A 27470-nucleotide genomic window follows, 5' to 3' on the forward strand; every position below is an offset into this window, starting at 1 on the left:
TGTTTGATATCTGAAATGGTAAACATGAGTTTTATATTGGGCCAAGGTCCAAAGAATTGGAAAGGGAGCAAAATTGTTCTGCTTCATAAGGGAGGTGATAAGACAGGCTTTAAATTATAAGCCCATCTGGTGTCTGAAGCTGTGGTGATATACACTACACATTGCATATGACCTAGGACTGAGCATCTGCAGTGATCGCCAATACATGATACCCATGATCTCCTTTAGCCCGGCTCGGGCAAACGAAGTAGCGCTCGATCCTCCGATGGAGCAACGCATCGAGTTCAACAGTGGCTATGATTCCCAAGAGCTCTAGGGTATTTCCACCTTATGTGACAGCTAATTCATAAGTAGTATAGAAATAGAAGACACAACACAATATAAATAAAAAAAAAATTTATTTAATTAGGAAAAGATTTTTGGAAAATTTTCTAGTGTTTTTTTCTTTTTCTTTTCTGGCGGGCCAGGGCCCTGGGTGTGCCACTGGGTTAGTGAGGATCAAGATTCAGAATGGAGTTGACAAAACAGCACTCTCTTTGATGGACAGCATTGGTTTGCTAAAGAAAGATCATGTTTTAGCAATCTATTTACTTATAACAAAGGAGTGCATAGACAATGGCATATTTAAATTTTGAAAGGCCTTTGGAATGGGAAAGCAATATCTCATAAGAGGAAGTCACTAGTGGTGTAACCCAAAGGCCCTGTTTTAGGACTAATAATGTTTAACTCTTAAGTTAATCAAAGTGAGAAAGGTCTGAATGGTGATATGTGCAGTTGTTTACAGATGATGCAAAGTTGGGAAAAGCAATAGGGAGAGAAGAGTAGATGCTGCAGCTTTGCAAGAGGACTTGGAATAGACTGGATGAATGTGCCACCGAGTGAGGTTAACAATTCAACATTGCAAAGTGTAAGGTTCTAAAATTTGGAAAGCAAAGATGGGATGCAGAATATACAGCTGGTGGGGGATATCTCAGAGGGAAGCAGTGATGAGGGATCTGGGATGATGCTGGATAAGGACATAAAATTTTGTGGGACAATGATAAAATTTTGAGGCCACAGCAGATGATGGTGATGATGATGCAGCAAACACTCCATTGTTTGCTGCATCATCATGCAGCAAACAATGAAGTTTGCTGCATATGGATTTCTCTGCACAAATTTCGTCAACTGGTTTTGAAGTACGAATTCAGATTGAGTCAGTATAAAGACAGAATGAGAAAATGCAATTTGCAGGGACTAGTGGATAGGAGGGGGGGGGGAATAAGATTGAGATAAGTTAATGTGGATAAGGTTTTTTATTGGAGAATGGGAGAGTGTATAAGGAGGGTATGAACAAGGGAAAGGAGCAGATTTTTTTTCATGGAAAGTGGTAGGTAATTCGAATGCATTGGCTGAGAGTGTGGAGATTTTTTTCTGAATGATTCACCCAAACATTGCATTTTTCAATTTTAAAATAGTAGACAGGATATGAGAATTGGGTGGCCTGTGTTCTTAGTGTGCTTGGCAGTTCATGTGACAACTGACAGAAGAAATGCTCTCTATTTCTTAAAAAGACGGTGGTTAAATGAGCTGTTTAAAAACTGCAAGATGTTTTTTTAAGTGAAACCTAAGTGTAAAGGACTCTAATCTATTATTCAAAATGTCTCAGCTAGTAGTATATTTCATACATGAAGAAGCACTTAATCCATTCTTAAAACTTGCCATGCTGAATTATTTAAAGTTTCATTAAAAAAAAAAACCCTTGAATGCAGCACTATAAAATGATTTAATATCAGTATAACAATATCACTCTGTTATTTCAGAGTGTGCCTCAAGTATCTTTAATTTGTTATCAATGTTTATATAATATTTCAATTTCGCTAAACACATACGTGCTTCAACTAAGTCATCATCTAGAAAAAATTTCGATAACTGACTGAATGACAACCGCATCCACCTATCAATTTTTGATCTGATTTCTTTAATTACTTCATATGAAGGCGACCCATCAAGCTCTTCATTTATTTCCATAATTTCAAAAAGAAACTGAGGTTCCATTATAACTTCTTGTTCTCTAAAAGGCAAACCTTTCACCTCAAGTAGGTAAAATCCCCTATCCACAGGTAAGAGAAGAGTTTGATATGCTTTATTAACCATCACAGAAAGTTTTTGAGAAAATGCTTTTTCTTTCTGCAAAGCAAAGATAAATTATATCAATGAATCTTTAATAAATGCAAAACTATTTGCTAAGTTTTTAATTACTGATAAGTTTTTTTTTAATTTAAAGTGGTATTTTTTTAATGAAATGCGATTTTTAGCTTTCTTTCTACAGCTTTTATTTTTAACTGCTGTATTTATTTTTTACTAATTTTTAAAATTAAGTGAGCAAAAAGCTTACTTGAAAATATTTGCACCAAATAATTATTGTCTTGCTTTTGGACCATGTGAATTCAAATTTTGTTAAATTAATGGAGAAGCCATATTTCCATATGCAAGTGGTCAAAAAGTGGATCACCTTATTATTAAAAACCTCAGGATTAGATAGTTGTAGAAAGTTTTTTTTTTTTCCCCATTTCTTGTCAAGTTTAATTTACTTTGCAACTAGGTGAAAAAAAATGTTCTACGACTATCTCTAATCCAGAGTATTTTAATAATAAGATCATAAACTTTTATATGGGATATGGGAAATATGACTTCTGTATTAATTCAGTCCTTGTTTTCCTGGATATTGCTCCCAGTAATGAATGCTCAATAAAAGTTGAAACCAGACTGGGGTAGTGGTCCTTCCCAGAATGCATAGCAACATACATTTCTAAAAGGAAGTGTGCTTTCATTATGATATACTGAGGCAACAGCAGTCATGAAGATACTTCATGTGCAAACTTTGTTTGATTACACTTTGGCAATGATTAAACAATATGATTTCTTGTGAACTTTAACTTGCTTTGTTACTAAGTGAAACATACTTTCTACAACACGGTTCACAACTGAAGTCTTGTGACTAGGTGAAGAGTAATGCTAGAGTTGTAAGAAGGACAGCATTTGGAATAACAAAATTACTTACTGGAAAGTAATCATATGTGACACATGGATTAATAGCTTTTGTAGGTTGCTACATCCTCTCATTACCCTCATGTATATGGTTCACTGTATCTCATGACAATGATGGTAATGAATCCGGTAAATTTTTATATACAATGGTGTAGGAATTGGATAAAAATTTTACTAGAAGCGATGCATTGAAATTTCATTACTTGCGTATTTTTCATCAAGTCTAATGACCATTCTCAGTGCAAATTATTAGGTTCAAAGTAGAATAAGAACAATTCACATTAAATATGTGAATAGTCACATAAGGAATTTAATTGTACATTTCAAGAAATGTTCTACTCTACTTTGCTTGTTATTACATCTCTTTCACCCATTCACTTAACATGGATGGACATGAAATTTGGCAAAACATTCTATAAGAAATAAAGTTTTTGTAAATAATCAAGTTAATTTTTAGAGAACATAAAGTTTGTGTTTGAAGGCTTCAAGTCAAACATTAAATTATAATAAATATAAAAACATGATAATCAACTCACAAACTTTTTTTCTCTCTTTTAAAATGAATACACATTAAAGGTTATAAACCTATTGTGCCTTGGTCCCATAGGCAGGATAAAATTAAGTAATTGGGAAATTCTGCTTTGGAGACCAAACAAAAAACTTTCTCAACCCACTTCAGGCATCCAATTGTCAGGGTGATGACCTTGCACTGGGCAACGAAATTAATCTAATACCTACCACACACACACACACACACACAAATATCCATGTCTGCAGTAGCAATCCAATCTATAATCTGTTTATTACAGAACACTATCCACTCAGACAATTTAGCAAATAAAACCAAAAATATTAATGGAAAACAGGGAGACTTGAAGTCTCTTTTACACTATACTCTCATACGCTATAAAACCCATGAAATCATTTCAACCATATGCAAGTCGTAGATGATTTTCATCACTTGGTGCTAGATCACTATCTTACTTATTAGAAGCTGGAAGTGCTTTCAGAAAATGCCATACTTGTTCTCTAAATAGCAGGGTTCTGGAATTATATAATCCTCAGTCCATTCATAGTACTAATGTATTACAGGTGTCTTTTGTAGTTCAGATTCATATTATTATTATTATTATTCAGGCCTCCATGGAGTCAAAAGACTCATCGTGGGAGGTCCTTCCTAAGAAACACAAAGTCTATCATACCACTCCTTAAACCTATTGACCGTTCTCGCTCTCACCACTCCATCAGGCAATGCATTCCACGGTTCAACCACCCTCCACGCAAAGAAACCACTCCTCACCCTCTTGCTCACAGTTTCCTTTCGTAACTTCCAGGGATGGCCTCTTGTCATCACTACTTCCCGCTGTTCAAAGCGAAAGAACTCCCCAGTGTCAACCCTGTAACCACCTCTCAACAGTTTAGAAGTCTCAATCATATCACCTCTCCTTCTATCCACCAAACTCTGCAGTCCAAACTCAGCCGATCCTCATAACTAACATTGTACAGTCCTGAAACCATTTTTGTCATCCATCTTTGTATCCTTTCCACAGTTAATTTATCCCCTTCAAATTCTGGGGACCAAATCTGAGAACAATAGTCCAAGTGTGGTCTGATCAGAGACTTATACAACGGAATGATAACCCTCTTATCTCTGCAGGTCAGTGTCCTTCTCATAATTGCAGCAATCCTCTGTGTTACCTTCACCACCTTTGCAATATGTCCCCTAAACTTCAGGTTTCTATCAATCATCAATCCCAGATCTCTTGTCTCCCCTACTTCCTCCAGTATAACTCCTCCCATAGAGTATGCAGCATCCCATCGATGTTTCCCAAACCTCAAGACCTTACATTTTGCTGCATTAAACTGACATCCCCATTCATTTGTCCATCTATCTAGCTTATTCAAATCCTCTTGCAGGGCTACCACATCTGCACTATTACTAATAATCCTTCCCAGCTTCGCATTATCCGCAAACAACTGAACATCCCCTTGCAATGTCATTGATATAAAGGTTAAACAATATAAATAAAATTTTATCTGGTTGTGCTATGTGTCCTGTTGAATTAGCTTTTGTTCCCTTTTAATTCTTAAAATTCCAATATAATTTATTTTAGCAAAAAAACAAAATATATAAATACAGTGATACCTCGGCTAATGAGCGACTCTGCTAACGAAGTTTTTTTCGCTGTTTTTTGGACTCGGCTAACGAATGTTTTAGTGGATGCGCGCACTAACATAAAGCAGCAAACATGAACGGTCGGGCCATTCCAGGAGTTTATCAAAAGGGGAGACTCATCAACTGGACTGGGTTGTTTACGTTTGAGACAACGAGAAGTGATATGCCTCATACCAGTGCATGCTCCATGTGGCTATGAATGCAAGAGGTAAGTGTGATAGCATTTATTCTTTACTTGGCTAAATTCTACTATGGGGGATTAATTTATAATTAGTAAATTCTATTCTTATATAATTAAATAAATAATATGCTATATATCATATTTCTTTTATATTTTTCAGAAAAAATTTTTCTTGACAATGGGTCCAAAAAAAAGTAAACGACAAACCTAAGGGAAGCAGAAAGTTGCTCACAATTGAGCAAAAGAAAGAAATAATTTCAGCATATGAAAGAGGAGTCAGAATTGTGGATTTAGCAGTCAAGCATGGCATAACATCATCATCAATAGCTACAATTTTGAAGGAGGAGGAGATGATTAAGGCAGCTTCAGTTGCAGCTGGTGTGAAGACCTTGGCCTCGCAATCCCAAAGAAGTTCTGTGAATGAAGAAATGGAAAAGCTTCTGATGATCTGGATAAATGAGCGTCAAATGGCTGGTGACACCATGACTCAAGAGATGATCTGCAGCAAAGCCAGAATGATTTATGAAAATTTGAAGAAAAATGTGGCAGGACACAGTACAGCAGAGGCAGAAGAAGAATTCAAAGGAAGCAGAGGATGGTTTGAGAAGGTCAGGGATCCATAGTGTAATTAGACATGGAGAAGGAGCCAGTGCAAATAAAGAGGAGGCTGAGAAGTTTGTTAGAGAATTTCAGGAGTGGACCATCATTCATGGATACTAGAACAAGTGTTTAATTGTGACGAAACTGGGTTGTTCTGGAAGCAAATGCCCAAAAGAACTTTCATCACAAAATAAGAAGAGTGTACCAGGGTACAAACCTATGAAAGATAGAATAACTCTTTTATTTTGTGTTAATGCAAATGGTGATCTCAAAATTAAACCAATGTGGTTCTACCACTCTGAGACACCAAGAATTTTCAAGAAGGAGAATGTTTGCAAGCCCATGCTTAGTGTTTATTGGAAGTCAAACACCTAGGCATGTGTAACAAGAAGATTATTCACAGAGTGGATTGTGGAGGTGTTTGGACCCACGGTGAAAAAGTACATGAGAGAAGAAAACTTGCCTGAAAAGGCTGTGCTTCTTCTGGACAATGCTCCTGGGCATCCACCTAGTTTGGAAGAAGATTTGGAGGCAGAATTTAACTTCATCAAGATAAAATTTCTTCCTGCAAACACCACATCTATTTTGCAACCCATTGACCAACAGGTCATATCAAACTTTAAGAATTATATACAAAACACATGTTCCAAAGATGTTTTGATGCAACTTCATTTACCAGTCTGACTCTGAGGGAATTCTGGAAGGATCATTATCATATCCTTCATGCTATTCAAGTCATTGCCATAGCATGGGACGAAATGTCAGTTAGGACACATAATGCTGCCTGGAAAAAGTTATGGCCAGACTGCTTCAAGATAAGAAGTGCTGTTTCCAGTGTTCAAGATGCTGCTGGGGAACTTGCTGCCGAAAATGCTGACATTGTAGATAAGATAGTCTCCTTGGGAAGAATGCCAACAGGTGAAATTAAAAAAATGCTGCTACTACTGGGAAGCGTTTCAATCTTTGGCTACAAAGTGGCATCCCAACAAAGCTGAAATGTCATCAGACAAGTGTCTGAATCACTTTAAAAACATTCTGAGAAAAAGAGAAGTTCAATCAACTTGGGACAGATTTTTGACTTCTTCAGCAAAGAGACGGAGGCCTGCTACTGAAGAAGAGCAGTCTTACCTTGAATAAACTTTGAAAATTTCGAAGAAGTATAGTAAAAATGTTGTGTACATATTTTCAGTTTAATAAAGTGTATATAATAGTGTAAAGATCGTCAGTTTTTCATTCTACTTTCCATTCTCCTTCATCTAATTGGGTAGCTGTTCATCTCAGCCTTTGGTGAGTTTTTGCCCTTTTATAGTGTGCTTTTTACTATTTTATAAAACTTATCTTTAAATAGTAGGCAGCATCCAGAACAAATTAAACGATTTTCTATAGAAACCTATGGGAAATCACATTTAGGCTAACGAATGCGATTCCGGAACGAATTATCTTCGTTAACCGAGGTATCACTGTAGTGGATTTGAAAGAAGAAAAAAAAAAAAAAGAAAAGAAAAGCCTTTGACATAGGATAACTCTCATACAGATAGCATATTTGCATATAAACCAATGAAATCCATTAGGACAGCGCTTTCCAAACTTCTGGATGTCATTTATTGTATTTATATTCAATACAAAACATACACAGCGAATATTGCAAAAATCAAATGCAAATATTACATTTTTAGCATCCTACATACACATTTGACATGGCATAGTATCTCATATTTTTATATAGATAGATATTGTTATTGTACATTTGCAGTACAAACACATGAAACGTAAAATGATTAGTAATAAAGAAAGAATTAAAAACATAAAAGAAGTTTAATAACAATTTAATGTGATGGATGTGTTTCAATACTGCTACAGCAATATCAGGTGAAATATTTGAAACTGCAATTCTTAGATTTCTGCTTTGAAATGAAACCTATATGAATAAGCATATTCATTAAGCACCGAAATACGCAGGAAGCAAAATTTGTGAACCCACACCAATGTGTGATTTTCTTCCATTAAAATATAAAAAATAACGAAAAAGAAATAATAAAAATTAAATGTTTCTTTTAAGATAAAAAAAAATTTACTTAGTCTTAAAAGATTTTAAATTTGTTTTCATTATTTCACGGGCCCCCCTCAACAAAATCTACAGCCCCAAAAGGGGCCGCGGCCCACAGTTTGAGAAGTGCTGCATTAGGAGATGAGAGCATGCTTAATTCACTGTTTTTAAAACAGTACAGTTTCCAAAGCAAAAATGGTCATGGAGATATGACAAGATTATACTGTGGTTAGTTCTTGTTATACACCAAGCATTTCTTTGTGATGCATGGATAAAGTAGTGGACTTATATAACTAGTTCAAAATCACAATGAAATTATGCTTGCATTAGGTATATGGCAATAGGAATACTTTATGCAATTACTACTGCAGCAATGGCAGAGTGTCTGTCAGACACTCATGTTGATGTTTAGAAAATAAACACGCACTCAATAATAATAATCAACTAACTTTATTTAGTTATAAAATTATTAGACCAATATTTCACCTTGATCACTAAAGCATCTTCATGAGCAAAAAAGATATTATACTCTATCTGTGAATGCAAGCACATTAGAAAGGAAAAGTGTGTTCAAATCAGGTTTCTTAAGTCCTAGATGGTGTCCTCTATGGTTGCAGTAATAGGATCTGGCTTGTTCTGCTGAAGGTCTCAAAAATGTTCTTGTTCAGATTTTTGGTGATGTGATGTGAGGCAACAACTTTAAATTTGGAGAATGTTGTGGTGTTATGTAGGCTTACAGAGATAGTTATGAAGGTCTGTATTTGCTTCTGTATAATAATATGGAAGTCCTCCCCACTGAATCTAGTAATCTGTGTGAATAGTATGGTCTATTACCCCAGAATGGCTAAGATGTAGATAATAGACATAACTCATATTCATTTAGTTAGATGTTAGCTGTTCTTTCTGTATTTGAATATGGGAAGAGTCTGCAAAAAAATCAGTCTGCAAGTGCAGGGAATATTGTGGACACCAGGATGATTTATTAAATGATAGAGAGGATCATTTGTTGAGAGACAGCTAATTTTTGTCTCTTCCTTTTATAGGAAGAGGGTCTACATGTTACATCTTCTAAGAACAGGTGAAATTTTTTTCCTGAAGAAAACAAGGGTTGGCTTTTTTTTTGTGTGTGTGATTTGAGTTAGGAAGGAGGGGAACAATGATATAATTGATTTCAGCAGATAGGCTAGTATGAGCCTTAATGACCAATGTAAAATACCAGTCTAATAATTTAATAACCATATAATATCTAGATGGGTTTTCTCCTGTAAACAACAAAAAGTGATAATCAATGTGTATAGCACATGGATCAGTGATACAGAGTGCAGTATTCAACTAGTTATGATTATATGGAAAAAAAATTCAGATTTCAATTTCTCAAAATTGAAACTTCCTATTTCAAGAAGTACGAGTGAATTTTGAGAGGTTCAAGACAACCATCTAAACATTCTACATATCTGTGTGCTCTAGTCTCAGATGCAGTGTCAATGTGCTATTATAATAAAACAGACAAGGTAAATAGAAGTTGACTAATTAATCTTCTTTAGAGGCCTGAAATAAATTGAAAAAATGTCTATCTTTGATTTCTAGAGAAGGGCTCCAGTTTATTTTCATCATCAATTTTCTGATATGCAGCATGATTAAGTTAATATTATTAAGTAACAATTTTCTTCCAAATCTATTATTTGTCACCACTCCAATATTGTCATATCTAGTATTTTGGTCTTTTAGGAAGGCACTTCAGAATGAATTAATCCACTTAGATCTTGGTCTCCCTCTATGTCTTAATGGCATCAAAGACCTGTTTTGTTGACTTTTCCTCTCCTATTCTATTAAGTGACTGTGCCACTTGAGATTAACTTGGGAATGTTTTAACTTGCTAAATGATAACAATGTCAAGTTCTTTAGCATTATCCTTGTTTTTCGTGTGATACTGCCATTGAAGCCATTGTTCACTCTCCTAATCCTGAGAACTCTCATATCTATAGTTTACAGTCTTTGATCAAGTGCTTTATTTCTAACCAAACTTTCAGATTTATAAGTTAAAACTGGAACTTGAACACTATCTTGTATATAGCAAGTTTGGTGTTTTTGGCTAATTTCCCTTTTATTTCATATAAATTTACTCAACTGGCTCCCCACCATACCAACTTTGCTCATTCTGTTCTCTGTTTCCAAATTTAATTTGCCATCTTCACTGAAAGTTGTGCCTAAACAGCTGAAATATTTTACTTGTTGTATAGGTTTTCCATTAAGAATAAAGTTGAAGTTTTCTATATTCCTGCTTATTTTCATAGTTTTACTGATTTCATTTCAAATTTTTTACAGCTGTTATTCAATTTAGAAAATCCTAAAGACTTGAACTGGATTTGTTTAGGAGTTATGCAGGTGTTGAAAGTTTTTCCACTGTGGAAAAACTTTCAACATCAATCTCTAATCCAGAATATTTTAATAATAAGGTGCGACACCTTTTGGCTACTTGTATATGAAAAAAATATCACTTCTGCATTACTTCAACCTTGGTATCACTTCTAGGTCTGGCTCCCACTGATGAGACCTCAATCAAGGTTGAAACCGGTCTGGGTAGTGACCCTTCCCATAATGCATAGCATTATACGTCTGTAAGGAGATTTGCTTTGCATTATGGGATACCAAGGCAACAAACTAAAGAATATAATTTCTTGCCATCTTTAATTTTTAGAGTCATGCAGATACAAAATCATCTGCATAAAGCAAGCTAAATTTGCTATCTCCAATTCTAATGTCAGGTTTAATACCATTCGCTTTCATAATGGGATACGTATAGATGATGAATAAGAACGGGGATAACGTGCACCCTTGTCTTACACTTGATTTTACATCAAACCATCTTCCTATATTTCCTTCAATTCTGAATTACAATTTAAATACAGACTATGGATCATTATACAGATTGTATAATGATCTATTTATACCATATAATTGTTGTTTGAAAAGCTTTTCTCTGCACACTTTATTGTATTGCCTTTTCCAGATCTACAAAATTAAAGTACCGATACTAGTTACTTTTCCATGATTTCTCAACTGTTTGTTGTAAAGTGAAAATCTGATCTTGACAACCTCTATTTGGCCTGAACCTCATACTTCTCTAATTATCTCTTCACAATTTTTCTTAGCCTTTTTCAAATATGCTTGCAAAAATCTTACCTGGAACACCCACCGTACAACAGAACATAGGTTGAATTATGCAGTGTAGCCACTGCAAAACTTTTATACCTCGATATTTGAGCATTTTTGGGTGAATATCATCTACTCCAACTGCCTTTCCACATTTCAGGCTTTTGACAGCTTTTTTCTACCTCAAGACTGCTATGCTCTCTTGTTTGCATTACTTCTGAATATTTTATGCTACTGTTCTATCACGGCTTGTTTCACATAAACATTTCATAGCAATTACTCCAGACATGTAGAATATCTTTAATTTTCATGTCATGTAAAAGGAATCAAATTTGATTCCTTTTACAGTACTCTTTTCTTCTTTTATTTAAATTAAGGGGATATTAAATCCCACATTGTTTTAAGACCGAATAAGAAACTCAAAGATTGGAATCAGAGAGTTTAATGCCGAATATAGTAAACTATAAAAGTATCAGCGATTACTAGCGTGAGCTAATGCAAGTAGTCTTAGTATGTAGTATAATCTCGGGCAACTCGCAGCAAAGGTGGTAAAGTTCTGATCGCTATTCTTGATATTTTCCATAATGTAAAAACACGTTTATATCGCCGAAATGAAGCCTATTGGCTCTTTATATTTAAGTAACTAACTCTTTTCTTCATTTCTAAGCTTTTTCATTAGCCTCAAGAAGATTTTGCCACCTTTCTGATATTTAATTATTTACATTCTTATCCCATGCCTTTGGTTTAGCTAGTTTTACACAGTGCTTTACTCTTTTACATTTTTTTCTCTGTATTCTTTTAGAACAGTGTTTTTCAAACTGCAGATTGTGACCTATTTGTGGTTCATGAAATCAATGTAGTGGATCGACCATTTTTTTTTTTAAATTAAAATAGAATAGAAATCAGAGTGGATCTCACAGATTTCAGTTTTAAAACTTTGATTTGACTTTGTACAAGTGTTCAAAGCAAATTTTAAAACACAAATCAAATAAATGCTGCATTAATGTAAATGTCTACACTTATAGACATTTACATTAATGCAGCATTTTGTAAACATGTGATTAAAATACATTTAAATGCTAATGAAATAATATCTGATATTAAGTCTCGTATGTTTTTGTTTTTACATTATTGTACGTAGTAAGCACACGTATTGTTTCGTGAAACTTTTGCTTCAGCTTAATACCATATATATATATATATATATATATACATATATATGGGGGGTAGGTTATGATGTATTTGTTACTATGGGTTTAAGAGCATGTGCCAACTTATTGCTAGGAACTTTCAATATGATTTTTTCTTTAACTTCTTGTGTCCATCATGATGTTATTTTTCTATCCTTGCAGACAACTTCACCGCATGCCTCCCTAGTTGAATCAATGTTATGTTTTCTTCAGAGTTAGCCAATGACATTCCAAATGTTTGGTTCTTGTTTTCTAACTGCTTCATTTTTTTTCTTGAATAATGCCTGTACAGTTTTCTACAGTTCACCTGTAAATGCTGCTAGACTTTAATTCTTTTTAAAACTTCCTTTTCTATTATTCTTTTCAATATGATATTCATTTTTATTTCACTTAAAACTAAGTGATGATTGATTCCAATTTTCATTCCAATTTCACTATTAATGAAGCTTTTTTATTTCTTGTGTCTTCTCTCCATGTGAACTTGGACACATCTTTACGCTGGAACAAGGTATTAGTAACTAGTCCATGTAATGAGCAGATATCAAGAACTAACCATTATTTGGCAAAAAGGGCTAGGTTCTTTTCTCCAAATTTTTTCAAAACTTTTCTATACACTTTGTGGGATTCATTTCTTATTCAGCTGTTAAAATCACCAACAAGGACCAGTTTTTCCATTTTATGTCAGCTGCCCTCTCTAATGACTTGAAAAACTCTTCTACTTCTTCTTTAGACCTTTCTGCGGGATCAGAGGCGGAAAAGTTTTGTCCATTTCCTGCACTTTGAAGTCTACCCACATAGTTCTACTTGAAGCTGCTTTCCAATCAAGAAGTTTATCTTCATTTTTGGTGTTGAATATTATCACTACTCCTTCTTTCCTTGATTGTTATTGCCTCCATGTAACATCCTATATTTATTATTTAGCAGAGTCTTAATTGTTTTCACCTTCTTTGCATCAGTATAATCAATTATGTCCACAGAGTACCAGATTATCTAACATTTAATTCACCCACAGCACTAATGCATTTATAGGTTTATAACTTTTGATAATGATTCACATTTTAAAAACAACTAGAATGTTTTTGTTTCTGCACAACTGGTAGAATAAAATAGTCAAAATAAGAAATACCAAATAGGAAGGGGAAGAGGAATTAATTCCTTCCCACTCATCTGGATAGCGAGTGCAGTTGCTTCTTCATTTTACAACCATCCTATGATGTGGCATACTACTGTAATGATGAGTAGCTAAACTACTGAAGTAGCCAGAATTTTCAAAAGGAGTTTTATCTTCCACAAAACAATCAAGTCCAACAGATACATCTCACGACTTTAAATGACATGGCATAATGATGAATGAACAGAAACAGGTAAGTGACTCAGAGGTAAGTTACATATTTTCAAATTTTTAACTCTTTTCCCATTATGAGGTGTGAATACATATACATTGGGACCCCAGCCAATACTGAGGACTGGTATAAGACATTGATTTTTCCTATGCATTTCTGTAGTTTTGGGAGAAGTGAGCTGTTTCTTAAAATTCACATATGCAAAATAACTTCATTTAAATTTGTTAGTGGCTGTATCTATTGTAAACAGTAAGAGAAAACATTTTGGTGGTGGGAATGGAGGATGGGGATTCAAGTAAACCAAAGTTTCCAAACACTAAGTAGAAAGCAGAAACTTTAACTTTTTGCCAGCAATTTGTAACTGCAGCTACTTCCCTGACAATGACAGAAAAATAGCAGGCTATTTCATAATCCAACTCCTGAACAAAGCATCCTGCATACAGACAAATCGACCTTCCGGACACATGCAATTTACAGACAAAAATACTAGTAGTGGTGGGCAGTAGATGATGGAAGTGGTGGAGAAGAGAGTTGTAGAATTGGTGCCCTCCCTCGATGAGTCTTAGTGCCAGTTAATTATTTTATTTATTCTTATTATTTTGGAAGCATCACAAAATAATAATAATAAATAAAATAATTAACTGGCACTAGTTTTCCAAAATGGTTTAAAGGATCCACCAATTCCTTAAATTATGCTAAAGTTAATTATAAAATTTCAATTTTTATGATATTGATATGATGACGATAAGGGCCATATGCTAATTTTTTTTCCCTGCCGATTTTGCAAATTTAACAGACTCCAGTTATTTATTCAGCAAAGAGAAACACTGCTTACTAGTAGTAGTACAGAAATTTACACACCTCAGATTTGTGTACCGTCTTATCAGGATGAAATTTTTTTTGTAGTTGTCTGAAGGTTTGCGTTAGCTTGATCGTGTCCAAGTCATATTTCGGAGTTTCCTGCAGGATCTCAAAATAATTTAAGGATTCGTCTAATTCCTGGATACGTTCACACTGTGAACAAATAAATTCACTTCTTTTCAGTGGCGTACTACATTGCCAACACTTCGTTTCAGGCAATACATTACGAGAAATAAGTTTTCTCATCACTAAAAGTGGCGGGGGTGTAGCAACTCTGAAGATGGGAAAGTGAATACACTTTGCACTGCATACTTCATTCTTCACCACAAAGTACTTTTTAAAACAGCCTTCACATGACAAACTTCGAACTATATGCAAATTATTATACATATATATGCGTAATAACACGCACCTCTCGATTTGATAAAACAAAGCAACCATTTTATTGCTAATACAGTTTAACAAAAGCAGTACATCATTACGCACACTTCGCAATTCAAAGTAAAACTTGCTTCTGATAATTATGCATACGTATGCAAGACATTACATTCGTTCTACTTTTTAAAACAAAATAATCACTTTGTTACTATAAACAATTCAGCAACAGCGATATAACAACACGCGACGTATCTCATCTCATCTTCTTTATACCCTCTTTTCCCTTGCGGTGTCGAGGGTTTATTAATTATCGGACCCCAAACTGTTCACAGGTTAAGGTGGTCAGTCCTACGCCCCAGTGTATCATATGTCCTGTAGCGTTAAGTTCTCAAGAGTTTTCCTGCTTTGCCGGATGAAAAACCCCAGGATAATAATTATTATTATTATTATTTGACACCTCCAGGGAGCCCAAAGACTCATCGAGGGAGAGTATGCCAACAGCATCTAACGATTGGTGCACTTCCAACTACTAACCGCGCTCAAACTTATTTAACTGAGCCATTAGTAGAAGAGACTCTACCAATCGACCAACCTTTGCAGGCAATGAGGATAAACTGGGAAAAAAAAACCTACTATTCACGCCCAAGACCAGCTAACTTGGCTAGGGCTGAGGAACATCCTTCAGCTCCTCACTTCACCGACAGAAACCGAACCTAGGACACTCGTTCCCCAGGCATATGGTTGCGAAGCGCACGGCCATTAGGCTAACCGCGCGGACTCACGTGATGTATTTGTTGTATAATAACTACTGTGTACGATGACTCGTTAGTAAGAGGTGTGATAGATGAGAGTTTGACTAAATCGTACTTACCGGGTGCGAAAATTAAGGATGCAAGTGAGAGTATTAGAGTGCAAAAGCAGAAGGTGAAAGAAATGATAGTCGTGGCGGGAACGAATGATTTGAAAGGAGATAAATTTGATATGAGAGAGGACTTGAAGGGATTATTAGAGGTAGCGAAAGAAAAGAGTTACAGAGTTAGGAGAGTGAGTCTGTTGCCGCAGTATGACAGAGAAGAGTTTAGAAGGAGGGCCATAATCGCAAATGACTTTATGCAGACGGTGTGGTGTGGAGTGAGTTTGATTGATGGGTGAAAGGATTTGTACAAGATGGATGGCTTGCATTTGAATGGATTTGGTGTGCGAAGACTGGAAAAAGTGTTGCTGAAAGAAGTGAAAGTGGATGTGCAAAATCAGGGAAACTAGAACTATTAAGGAGGTGGGGGGGGAAGTGGATATGCAGACATCAGTGGGGAAGTTGAGTGTAACAATGTATATAATGCCCGAGCCAGTACGAAGGACAAGAAATCAGAATGGGACAGTTAGTATAACGCATCAAGATAGGAATGGGACAAATGGACCACTGCATTTCATGTATACTAATGCCAGGAGTATTAAGAACAAGAAGGAAGAATTTTTGGCCTTGGTCGGCTCTTCTTGGCCACAGGTTATTGGCATTAGTGAAACATGGCTGACAGAAGATTATATAGTTAGTGGGATAGAATGTGCAGGATATGGTGTATTCAGGAGGGACAGAGAGAATAAAATGGGGGAGGAGAGTTATTGATGATAGCTGATGAACTGCAGCCAAGGAGAATAGAAGTTGTATTGCAGGATAGTGAAAAGAACTCATTTTTGTGTGAGATTGAGACTAGCAGAACGAAATATACAGTTGGGTGCTGCTACAGACTAGGTCGTGGAATAGATGGTGGATATAGTGTGCATAAACAAATACACTCAATGAGTGGAAGGAGGGTAATTATTATGGGGGATTTCAACTATGGTAATATTGATTGGAAGGAGGAAAGGACACATTGGAGGAAGGAATTGAAGTTTATGCAGTTATTAAGAGATAACTACCTGAGACAGCATGTAATGGAATATAGTAGGGGTTCGAGAGTGCTTGACCTAATAAGAGCATCTGAGAATTTGACTGTAATGAATATGATCATGTTGCCCCCCCCTATTGGTGAGAGTGATCATAGTGATCAATTAGCCACCTCCCAGATCTTGACCAGTGAGGTGGCTAATTGTGTGAAATTTTCGATTAAGAAGGATATATGTGGAATTACCATGCTGGCAAGTATGAAAAGCTTAGGAGATTTGCTTGGTTCAGTGCCATGGCATGTAAAACTGCAAGGGCTGGATGTTGATAGTGCATGGGAAGTGGTCAAGGAGCATTTGCAGGAGATTGTGACTGACTGTATACCTAGAGTGCGAATAGTAAAACAAGTAGGGGTTAAATAGATGGATAACACCATTAAACTTGAGTTGCAAAAAAAGAAACAGCTGTGGATGAATTTAAGGAGAGAGGTGACCTGCAGGCACACGAACGGTATAAAGTGCAGGCCAGAAGGGTAACGAGTGTGGTAAGAAAAGCAAAAGCGGATTATGAAAGGATAGCCATGCAAGCTAAAAAGAGTCCCAAACAGTTCTCTCAATATGCTGCAAGTAAAAGAAAAACAATACACGGCAGAATGATTTTAAGGAATACCGATGGTAGGGAGGTCACTGAATCAGTCAATATAGTGGAATTACTGAGAGAGCACTTTGCAAGAGTATATCATCCAGGTGGTGACATTGAAGGAATGAAGGAACCATTAGTTTATATGGGAATTATGGTGAATGAAGTGGAGGTGAATAGTCTATTACAGAACCTTAATGTGAATACATCTGTGGGATTGGATGGTATACCAGCACGGGGTCTTACGTGAAGCCGATAAAGAATTGTCAGTGCCCTCGATCATGTTGTTTAATCTGAATCTCGGGTCTGGTTTAGTCCCGACGATGTGGAAAGAGGGGAAAACAATTCCACTGCGTAAAGGAGGATCCAAGACTACTGTTGCAAATTACCGACCGATCAGCATATCATGAGTCGTTGACAAGGTCTTGGAGAAAGCAGTCAGGGGAAAAATACAGGAATGGATTGATGAAAATGAGATAGTGTATGGGGGACAGCATGGTTTTTTGTGAAGGGTAGTTAATGCCTAAGTAACTTGCTCAATTTTTTCATCACAGTGACGGCTGAATTGGATAAGGGTAATCGGTTTACAGTGATACTGCTGGACCTTGCTAAGGCATTTGACACGATACCACATGGAATTCTAATCAGTAAACTGCAGCATATGGGGATGGATAGGAGGGTGGTTGATGGGGAGATATCAGAGAGTAGTTTACTCAGGAGCAAAGTCCAAAAGACGGCCTGTGGCTAGTGGTGTGCCACAGGGTTCTGTTCTTGGAATTGGATAAAGCTGTTTAATTTATTCATTGACGATATAAGGAAGTATCTGAGAGCAATGGTTCATTTGTTCGCTGATGAGGCAAAATTGGGCTGGGCAATAATAATGCAGAAGATGTCAAAATTGTGTGGGATGATTTAGATAGATTGGAGGTCTGGGCTAAGGAGAATGAATGTCAAAATGTGGCAAAATGTAAGGTTATGCATTTTGGGGTGAAAAGATTAGCAGCAGTATATCACATTGGTGGAAATGTACTCCCCGAGATTGATGAGGCCAGGGACTTGGGAGTGTTGGTGGATAGGGAGTTGAAGTTTAGGGGACACATTGCAAAAGTGGCTAAATCAGTTCATCAACTCACTTGGTTGTTGAAAAATACCTTAACGAGCAGAGACAAGCAAGTTATTGTACCTCTGTACCGAGCCTTAAATAGGTTGAAGATTTGTAGGTTGCTGAAATTGGTTGATAGGAGGAAAGGGGGAGATATGATTGAAACATTCAAATTGCTGAAGGCTTTAGGATTAATTTTTGAGAACAGGACTGGTGGTGGGAGGACTAGGGGACATCCATGGAAGCTGGGCAAGAGTGTGGTTAGTAAAGGTGTTAGAGTTGGGTTTTTACTTTTAGAGTGGTGAATGAGTGGAATAAGCTGCCAGAGTCTATTGTGGGTGCTATGACGGTGAATGAGTTCAAGGCAAAGTATGATAGATACTGTGTGAATGTCGACTAGTTGTGATGGGCATGATGTTTAAGGCCTCCCTCGATGAATCTAAGACTCCTTGGAGTCGCCCGTAATAATAATTAATAAATAAATAGAATTCTTTGATAACTAAAAGCATGCCCTCTATTGCATCTGAATATTTTGTTTTTTCCATTGATACCTAGCAATCACAGGTGTGCTTAAATTAAAAAAAATATAGGGGTCTTAGTATTAGACGATGTACAAAATATCAGATTATGGATATTATTATTATTATTACATTAACTCTCTTAGAGTCAATGACTCATCAAGGGAGGAGACAGAGTGAGAGGAAGGGGGTCTGTACCAATAACAATTACATTACATTAAATTAGCGTAAATAAATAATCGCCTCCGTAGCGCAATTGGAAGAACAACGGTACATTGCGCCTTTCGATTGGAATAGGCCTAAGTTCGATTCTCGTCGTGACGGGAGGAATCTTTATCTGGACGATTTCAATCGAAGGTGAGTTAGCCGATCTCATACGGAGGTAGCGGGGTTATTTCTCTAGGAAACTCGGGTTTTTCATCCCGCATACAGACAAATCGGCCCTCCAGAACACACGCAACTTACAGACAAAAAAATACTAGTTGTGGAGGTGGGCGGTTGATGGAGTTTGTCCCGAAAACTCAAGAAAATCGACCGTGAAACCCACATTATTTCAGACATTAAATACGAGTGTTAGGGTCTGGCCCCACGAGATAGCGACACTTGTTGAGTCGTCTCTCTTCGCTGTGTGCCGCTTAATTAGTGATAGCCTTGGACCAGCTATCTCTGATTGGGTACCAGTGGAGATTGAACTGCCCACTCAGTCCACAAAAGTTAGATAGGACTAAACGGCCTCTCCTACTTCCTATATACGGGAATAAAAAGACGTTAGTTGATTTTTTTCTTTAACCATTTAATTATTGAATCCATAATTCTTCCACTCAGTAGGAAGTTCATTGGAATGCGTGCAGCTGCCGTCCAACATCCATTCACATTACACCTTGTGCCCCACAGAGCAAGTTTTTTTCCCTCCTCCATCCGTGCTACTGCTGTATCATGGAACAGTCTTCTCCCTTATGTGTTGACCAAAGAATGCAATATACAGACTTTTAAATCAAATGTAAACAAGTTTCTCCTTTTTCCAATCCACTAGCAATAAATTCAACATAAAAAAAAATAAATAAAAGTACGGAATACACACTGGGTGTAGCATTAAGATAAAAGCAAAACCAAATACTGATGCTGTTATGAATTAGAAATTTGTTAGACAAAACAGAAAGTGCAATCTACTTTTATACAAGCGTAGAAGGTAACATATTGGAGGGATTAAAATCTTTTGTATTTGAAGAAGAAAATTCTACTAATATTTTTCACAATTTTATACACTGGATTATGGAGGATTGAAACTAATGAACTGATATCGAACAGTCCAATGGGTTTTAATCTACTAATGACGATAATTCAAACAAAACTCATATCATGTTAGAAGTTAAAAGAGGAAGTACCATTATTTTATATGGAGATTCTGTAGTGTGCCTAGTCGGAAATATATATACCGTCCATATATATAAGTACAAATGCAAATTACTAAACTTAGGAACCGAAGTGTCATAATTATTATTAATGTGTGTGCTCCAATAAAGTCCAAAGAGTCATGTGGAGTAGCCCACAAACATCGTTCAAGATATAAGTAATCAAACCTCCAAAATTTCCCAATGGGAATAAGAAGCTTACCATTATTAACACAGTACCTATTACACCTCTCTAAACTGATTAACTGACAACCTCAGGCAACCCGTTCCCCCCATTCGTCACCTTTTTAACTAAAAATCTAGACTTCACATCCTAGCTAACTGAAACTTGACTCAATGACCTCCTCTTGTCCTATCACTACCTCCAATATACTGGAAAATTGCCCTACATCTATTCTATAAAACACTTTTAGAAGCTTGAATGATTCTATCATGTCACCTCTCTTCCTTCCATTGCCAATTTTTTGTAACCCACGTCAGCACTTTATCTATCCTTGTGCAGAACATTCCAGAGAAACGAAACCTTCTTGGTTACTCTCCACTGAATCTTCCCAACCACCTCCACATCCTCAAAAAACCATGGTGAACAAATCTCAGCACAATACACTGATTCGAAAGAAGTCCACTGACTCCTTACATCGTGCCATGTTAGGAGTCACGTGTTTGTAGCCAGTGTAAGTTGGAGGAACTTATTCTCCCAACTCAATGCAATTGTGTCCATATTAAATGGCTGCAAGAAAGGAACTGATGGAGTTTGAAAGAGGCATTGCGATAGGATGCCATGTTGCAGACTTATCAGTTTGGCAAATTATTGACAAATTTGGCTATCCCATGTCAACAATAACTGATACTAGTGGCACACCCAGAGGGATGGCCAGGGAACCCTGACACCCAAAGAAAAATGAAAAAAAAACACTACAAAAATTTCCAAAATCATTTCCTTATTAATATTCTTTTTTTTTTATTTATGTTGTGCTATGTCTTCTATTTCTATAATACTTATGAATTAGTGATTATTGCAGCTGCTCAGTCATAGGTTGTATGCGATGCGCAGTGTGTATTCTAAAATCGTTTACTCAATTTGAACCCCCTTCCCCAAAATTAAACCTTGAGTGTGCTACTGACTGATACCATACTGAGATGGGACTACAGATAGTCAACTGGAAATGCTTCCCGTAGTGGACGACCCACCATACTCAATAAACGTGACCGTAGGGTGCTACGAAGGTAATATGTAACAATAGCCATTCGTCGGCCGGCATTGCATGGGGAGATCATTCCTATCAAAAATCAGCTAACACCTTTTTTTCCCGTATAGGGAGTAGGCGAGGCCGTTTTAGCCCTATTTAACTTTTGGACACTTAGTGGGCAGTTCAGTCTCCACCGGAAACCCAATCTGATTTCCTGCCCAAGGCAATCACTAATTAAGTGGCATGCAGTGAAGAGACGCCTAAAAAAAAGTAACACCACCTCATGGTCCTTAACCCTAACACAATATATTTAATGTCTGAAATAATGTAGGTTCTAGGCTCGATTTTTTTGAGTCCAGGAGAAAAAACCATTTTCCCAGTGCCAGATATCGACTAACTCGGAAACCAGTCGAAAAAAGGCTTAGAAAAATTTCCTCTGGTTGCAACTAGATTCGAAAGCAAGTCTTCCTTCGTCTGGTCAAGCACTGGGTGTGCAAACGCCACATCCACTGAGGAGTTCCAAGCATCGAATGGAAAATGAATCTGGGCAAAAACATTGAGAACTAAGGCTCACATGGATTTCCATGGTAGGACCACAATATACAAGTCCCATGTTATCCGAACCAATATGCAGCGTCATCTTCAGTGGTGCGAAGAGCATGTACAGTGGAACATCGAAACTTAGAAAGCTGTTTTATGAAGCGACGAATCACACGTACATCTGCTACTTAGCATATGGACAGATGTGAGTGTGAAGATGTGTGGTGAACGTTTCTTGCCATAATACATAAACCCAACTATTAAATTCGAAAGTGGTGCTGTGATAGTATGGTCCTGTTTTTAGTGGTTTGGTATTGGACCGATGTTTATGGTGCCACGTACATTGAACTCCGAGATGTATCTGAATATTTTAGACAATGCAATACTTCCTACTTTGTGGTGCTTCTACGGAATTGACCATTCTCTTTCAGCAAGACAATGCATTTCATAATGCTACTGCTGTAATTGCATGGTCCATTAACATCAACTTCACCACTCTTGATTGGCCTCCACATAGCCTGATCTCAATCCTATTGAACATCTGTGGGATGAACTGGAGCATCCAGCGAGATCAAGGGATGTCCGCCTCTGAAGTCTATTAAAGAAAGAATGGGCCAAATCCAATCATTATTATCCTATGCTTCTGAAAATTATGCCTTGTAGGATTGCTGCATTCACTGGAGCGAAAGAAGGTCGTACATCTTATTAAGGTGGGCACCATGACTGTTTTCCACACTATGGTGTCCGCTTCCTTCCTTAAAAGCAGAGTAGTCCAGATGTAGACCCTATCAAAATGGGGTATTCATACTAGTGGGGATGAATGACTTGAAATTGGTATTGTTAAATATATACCTGTACCTGTCCTCAGAAAGCTTTGCCAACCCTGTTTCACCTGGATGAATGCCGGCTGCAATACAAGACAAAACGAAACATCCCATGAAAGAAAACATTATTAAACGGGGCCAACGTCTCTTAGAACACAGATCTCGAATCCGAGTTCTTTACAAGGAAAGCTGTTTTGTAGCTTGACAACGCCACCGCATACATAATATTAATCTTAATCAGTCTCCATCTACACTCGGAAGAAAGTTAATCGGCCAACTTCTACAACAGGTTCCACGTGAATTTTCTACAGGTGAGCACCAACATCAACAAAGGTGATTGTGATAAAACCAAGAGCTGATATTTTAAGCGACTTTCGGGGATTTAATACACAATTATATCAGGATCTAAATACCATCCCCATACACCCTATACAACTCATGCTAGAATACTGAAGCCTTCTCTGCTCACATCCAAGCAGGGAAAGATCGACCAATCACAGCAGCCGAAGTTATAACAGAATTCAAGCAACTTCGGATTAAGAAAGCATCTGGACTAGCGACAGAATGTTTAGGTCTGGGATTTCATTGTTCCCATTCTCTTAACACTCTTCAACACCAGAAACGTACCACGAGAGTTGGAATGTCGTACGATCTTGATCCCAAAATAGAACAGAGACCTAGCATTCATCAAAAATTGAAGAACTGTCAGCCTTACAAATACTGACTACAAGATCCTCGCCCATGTACTAAACAACGGGCTGGAAGTGGAGATGATGTGCTTCTTCAACACCACGCAAGTGTAGTTCCTGGCTAATCAATGGTTTATTCCTTTAAAGAGATTATACTAAGGTAGGTCAACATCAAGAATACTCAATGGCATTACTTTGTATAGACTTGAACCAAATGTTTAACGGCATTCATCATTCCTTTCTGTTTAACATCTTTCAGAAAGTCAAGGTAAGCAGCTTTCTTTCAAAGGAGACTTCAGCAACAACTTCACCGTCTACTTTTCAACGGACATTTTACTAGACCAAATTAACATCCAAAAAGGGATCAAAGAAAGGTGTCCTCTCAGTTCACTGCTTTCTGCAGCTAGTTTTTGAGCACTTCCTACAAGCAATTAACAACCTTTGTGCCTGTCAGAGGGCTTCCATACTGCTCACCATGGACAAATCTAAAATACCATATGGTGTGCATCCTCATGGGCAATGACTTCATCACCAACATTCTTTGACATCATCTTAGAGAAGTTTAAAGTGTCAGGGCTAACATCTAACCTCGACAAAACCCAAGTTAAAGCGAACAAAGTCTGAGACCACAGACGATGGGTCTAGTCCATTTTGAAGGCCCTCTTTTCTTGCGGCTTCCATTTGCAGCACAGCCTGTGCTCGACAAAACCAAAGTCCAGAGCCTCAAGGACTAGTCAAAACAGACGTCTGTCACTTTCATTCAGAGCTACACTCATGCAAGGAGGTTGATATCAAGATCCTTCAACTTACAGAGAGCTTGTGGACTAAACCGTCTCCCAGCTTTCAACATACAACACCTAATCAATACCATTTTCCACCTTAACAAGGTATTGCAAACCAACCATCTCTGCAGTTCGCCTGCTCAGTATTTCTTGCAATTTAAGCTTGAACTTTTTTTTTTTGAGATCACCAAGGCAGAAGTTGTCCTGGAACAGTGCAATAGGCTATTAGAACTACCCTGCTCTCCTCAGTTATTAACTCACCAATATTTGAACAGCAACACCTGGTGTGAATACTTCCACATTACGAATTTGGTAACTCACAATATCTTATCTGCATCAAACATCGAGGTTACCTGTCAAGAAAGTATGTGGCATGTAGGATAGCCTATTGCAGCCTTCCAGTTTAATCCTCACATTTGGAGGTTCCATAACATCAGAAACCTCTTCTATGACTTTTGTTGAAGTGTATACACCATACAGCATGCATCTATGAGCGTCTAATATTTAAAACCATATCATTATTCTTGTAATAGTTGTAAAGCAGAATACTAGATAATCTCCATCAGTCTTCCAACACACTGGACATTTTCTAAACCAGAAACTGTCCAAGGTTGACCCTATAAATATACTGAAATGATAGCTCTCATCATGGCAACTCAAACAACTGTGCAGACATTTCCTTTTTCTATAAATTGACTTCCACAGTATAAACATTGTACCTATAGAATTACCACAGTACCAATTAGGATAGCTGCCAGCATTTCTATTCCTCTTTTCAATGGTCTCATTACTATTTCTGCTCTCCTCCCATCCTATCCAAACACCTACAGCATATGTATAACTGAAAGAATTCTTGCTTGTGTGAGAGCCTTCATTCCTTACTGCATTAAAAAATTCCAACCAGCTGCAATACACACTTGGTTTTCCAGAATGTGGCAAAGCAGTCTTAGGTTAAAAAACATTAGGCATATTTTAAATGACACAAGTGAAAATTCTCAGCTTTGTACTGCAATACTGCTTGCAGCATTGGTAAAAAACAATTAACAAATCCAAATCAGACTTAAAAGGGTCAAATGCAAAGAAAATTTTTTCTTTCCAAGCCTTCTAAGCTATTACTAGTCCCTGTCAGCACAACTGACAGGGACTAGTAATACTAAATCCAGATAGCACTATAATTACATCAACTAAAGATAATCACCTCTTTGCCATTACACAACTCCTTTAACTCTTTTATAGGTGATGACACACACACACAAAAAATCAACTCCCATTATACCACCAACAGCCCACATCCTCCTTTGAACTTTTGCAAGAAATATATCAAAAAATTTTCAATGTTCAAGAAATAGAAAAATACCAGCAAAATTGACTAAACGTAGAAAGAATGAATAACAATAGGATTCCTAATCTAACACTAGAATATAAACCTACAGGAAGAAGTCTACACTTGATCATTCTTGCACTCACTTGCTACATGGATGCCTTCACACAAACTCATCTGCTTCAAGATTAAGATAGAAAGGTCAACTTCATCTGAAGATCAGGAACAGGACATAAAACAAAAAGCCTATACCTAAATTTGTTCAGACGACATAAAAAAAAAGTTCAACAATCTAGATTCTAATAAGTCTTCTTATGCAGATTGTTTACATTCCAGAATTAAATTAACACCCTCCTAAATCTTTATCTATCATATACCTAAAAAAAGATACCAGCATCAAATTATTGTCTCGTTACCTATCCTTCAATCCTCTCAGAAATAATGAAAGTATTATTAATAGTCAACTTTTTAATTACCCAAAGATCCACCAATCAATTAATGACTACCAGTATGGTTTCCACTTCTCTCAATTCTACAGATCTAATCAACCAAATATAATCCATGAAAAGGTTTGGAAAAATTCATGAGGTCACTTTTGACATTTGACGAAGTATGGCATATTAGCATTACTAAACTCCCATGCTATGGTAGTTTTTTTAATGCTTAAATGGTGTTCAAAGTTGCCAGTGAAATTCAGTTTTATTTCACAGAAGAAATCTCACTCTTCTCAGTTTTACTTCTGATAATATCTGCCCAACATGATGATGATGATAGATGATAGAATGGTGCACAATCCCAAATACTGTTTTCATATTTGGGATTGTGCACCAAAAGCTTGCCAAAGAATGCTTGATGCAGTCCAGAAGAGGCAAATCTCCTTCACTTCTCCCTCATAAACCATGCAGCTGCTTTCTCATAGATTCACTTTTTCTGTATGTCTTTATAAATTATACTCTGGCATGCACTGCTCCACGAAACTGGCCACCATCATTCATCTACTTTCCTCCAAACACATGAGGATACAAAGCTTTTTGTCAACATCCACACAGAAATGCAGCTTCAGTGTACCAAATTCTCTCCATTTCTCTTTCATTCCATCTGTTTAGTACAGCCTGTTCTATACTATTTTTTTTAGAGTACAAACCTCCTCCCTTCTACCAGAAATACATTAACAGATTTCTTCCTTCCCCCCAATTACTTGCCAGCATATGTACTATGGTGTTAAAAGCCTTGTGACATCTCATATGAGGGATTGATTTATAACCACTACTAAAAAAAATTACAGTATTAATTTCTATCTATATCCTTTTTGAGTTATTTTGAGTATCAACCAGATTGTATGAATTTACAGGGTAAAATTAGATAAATTGGCCACTGGTCATCTGCAAGGCAACAATAGAAGATGTGCATTTTATTTTTATTTTAATGTGAACCCAATCCATGAAAGACAGTAACATATCACATAATTAGCACTACGTGTTAGCTAATGTTAGGCAATTTGGTTTCCCTGCTCTGAAGAATGAACACAGTAACATGGTATTATTTCCAATAAACAGGGTGGTGGTTTAACATCAGGAAAAGAAAACTGAAGAACTTAGATAAACATTCATGA

General features: G+C 36.8%; 1 protein-coding gene across 1 annotated transcript; it reads right to left on the reverse strand.

Moving 5' to 3' along the window:
• Positions 1-1746: 1746 nt before the first annotated feature.
• Positions 1747-15649, reverse strand: Hsc20 (iron-sulfur cluster co-chaperone protein HscB-like protein, mitochondrial). Its single transcript, XM_090403976.1, has 2 exons — positions 14582-15649; positions 1747-2169 (listed from the first exon to the last, which is right to left on the reverse strand). Exons 1-2 carry the CDS (start codon positions 15020-15022, stop codon positions 1786-1788), a joined length of 825 nt encoding a protein of 274 aa, XP_090260102.1. The 5' UTR covers positions 15023-15649; the 3' UTR covers positions 1747-1785.
• Positions 15650-27470: the final 11821 nt, after the last annotated feature.

The sequence above is a fragment of the Typopeltis vanoorti genome, chromosome 14 (genome assembly GCF_054136105.1).
Source record: "Typopeltis vanoorti isolate ZY-2024b chromosome 14, IOZ_Tvanoo_1.0, whole genome shotgun sequence".
Taxonomy (NCBI): Eukaryota; Metazoa; Arthropoda; class Arachnida; order Uropygi; family Thelyphonidae; genus Typopeltis; species Typopeltis vanoorti.

Excerpts from the sequence above, each read along its gene's own strand:
- Hsc20 (XM_090403976.1), bottom strand. The coding sequence starts at position 15,022 with ATGGTTGCTTTGTTTTATCAAATCGAGAGGTGCGTGTTATTACGCATA. Across the intron at positions 2,170-14,581 it reads AGACGGTACACAAATCTGAG|AAAGAAAAAGCATTTTCTCA; the intron begins GTGTGTAAATTT and ends TTTGCTTTGCAG.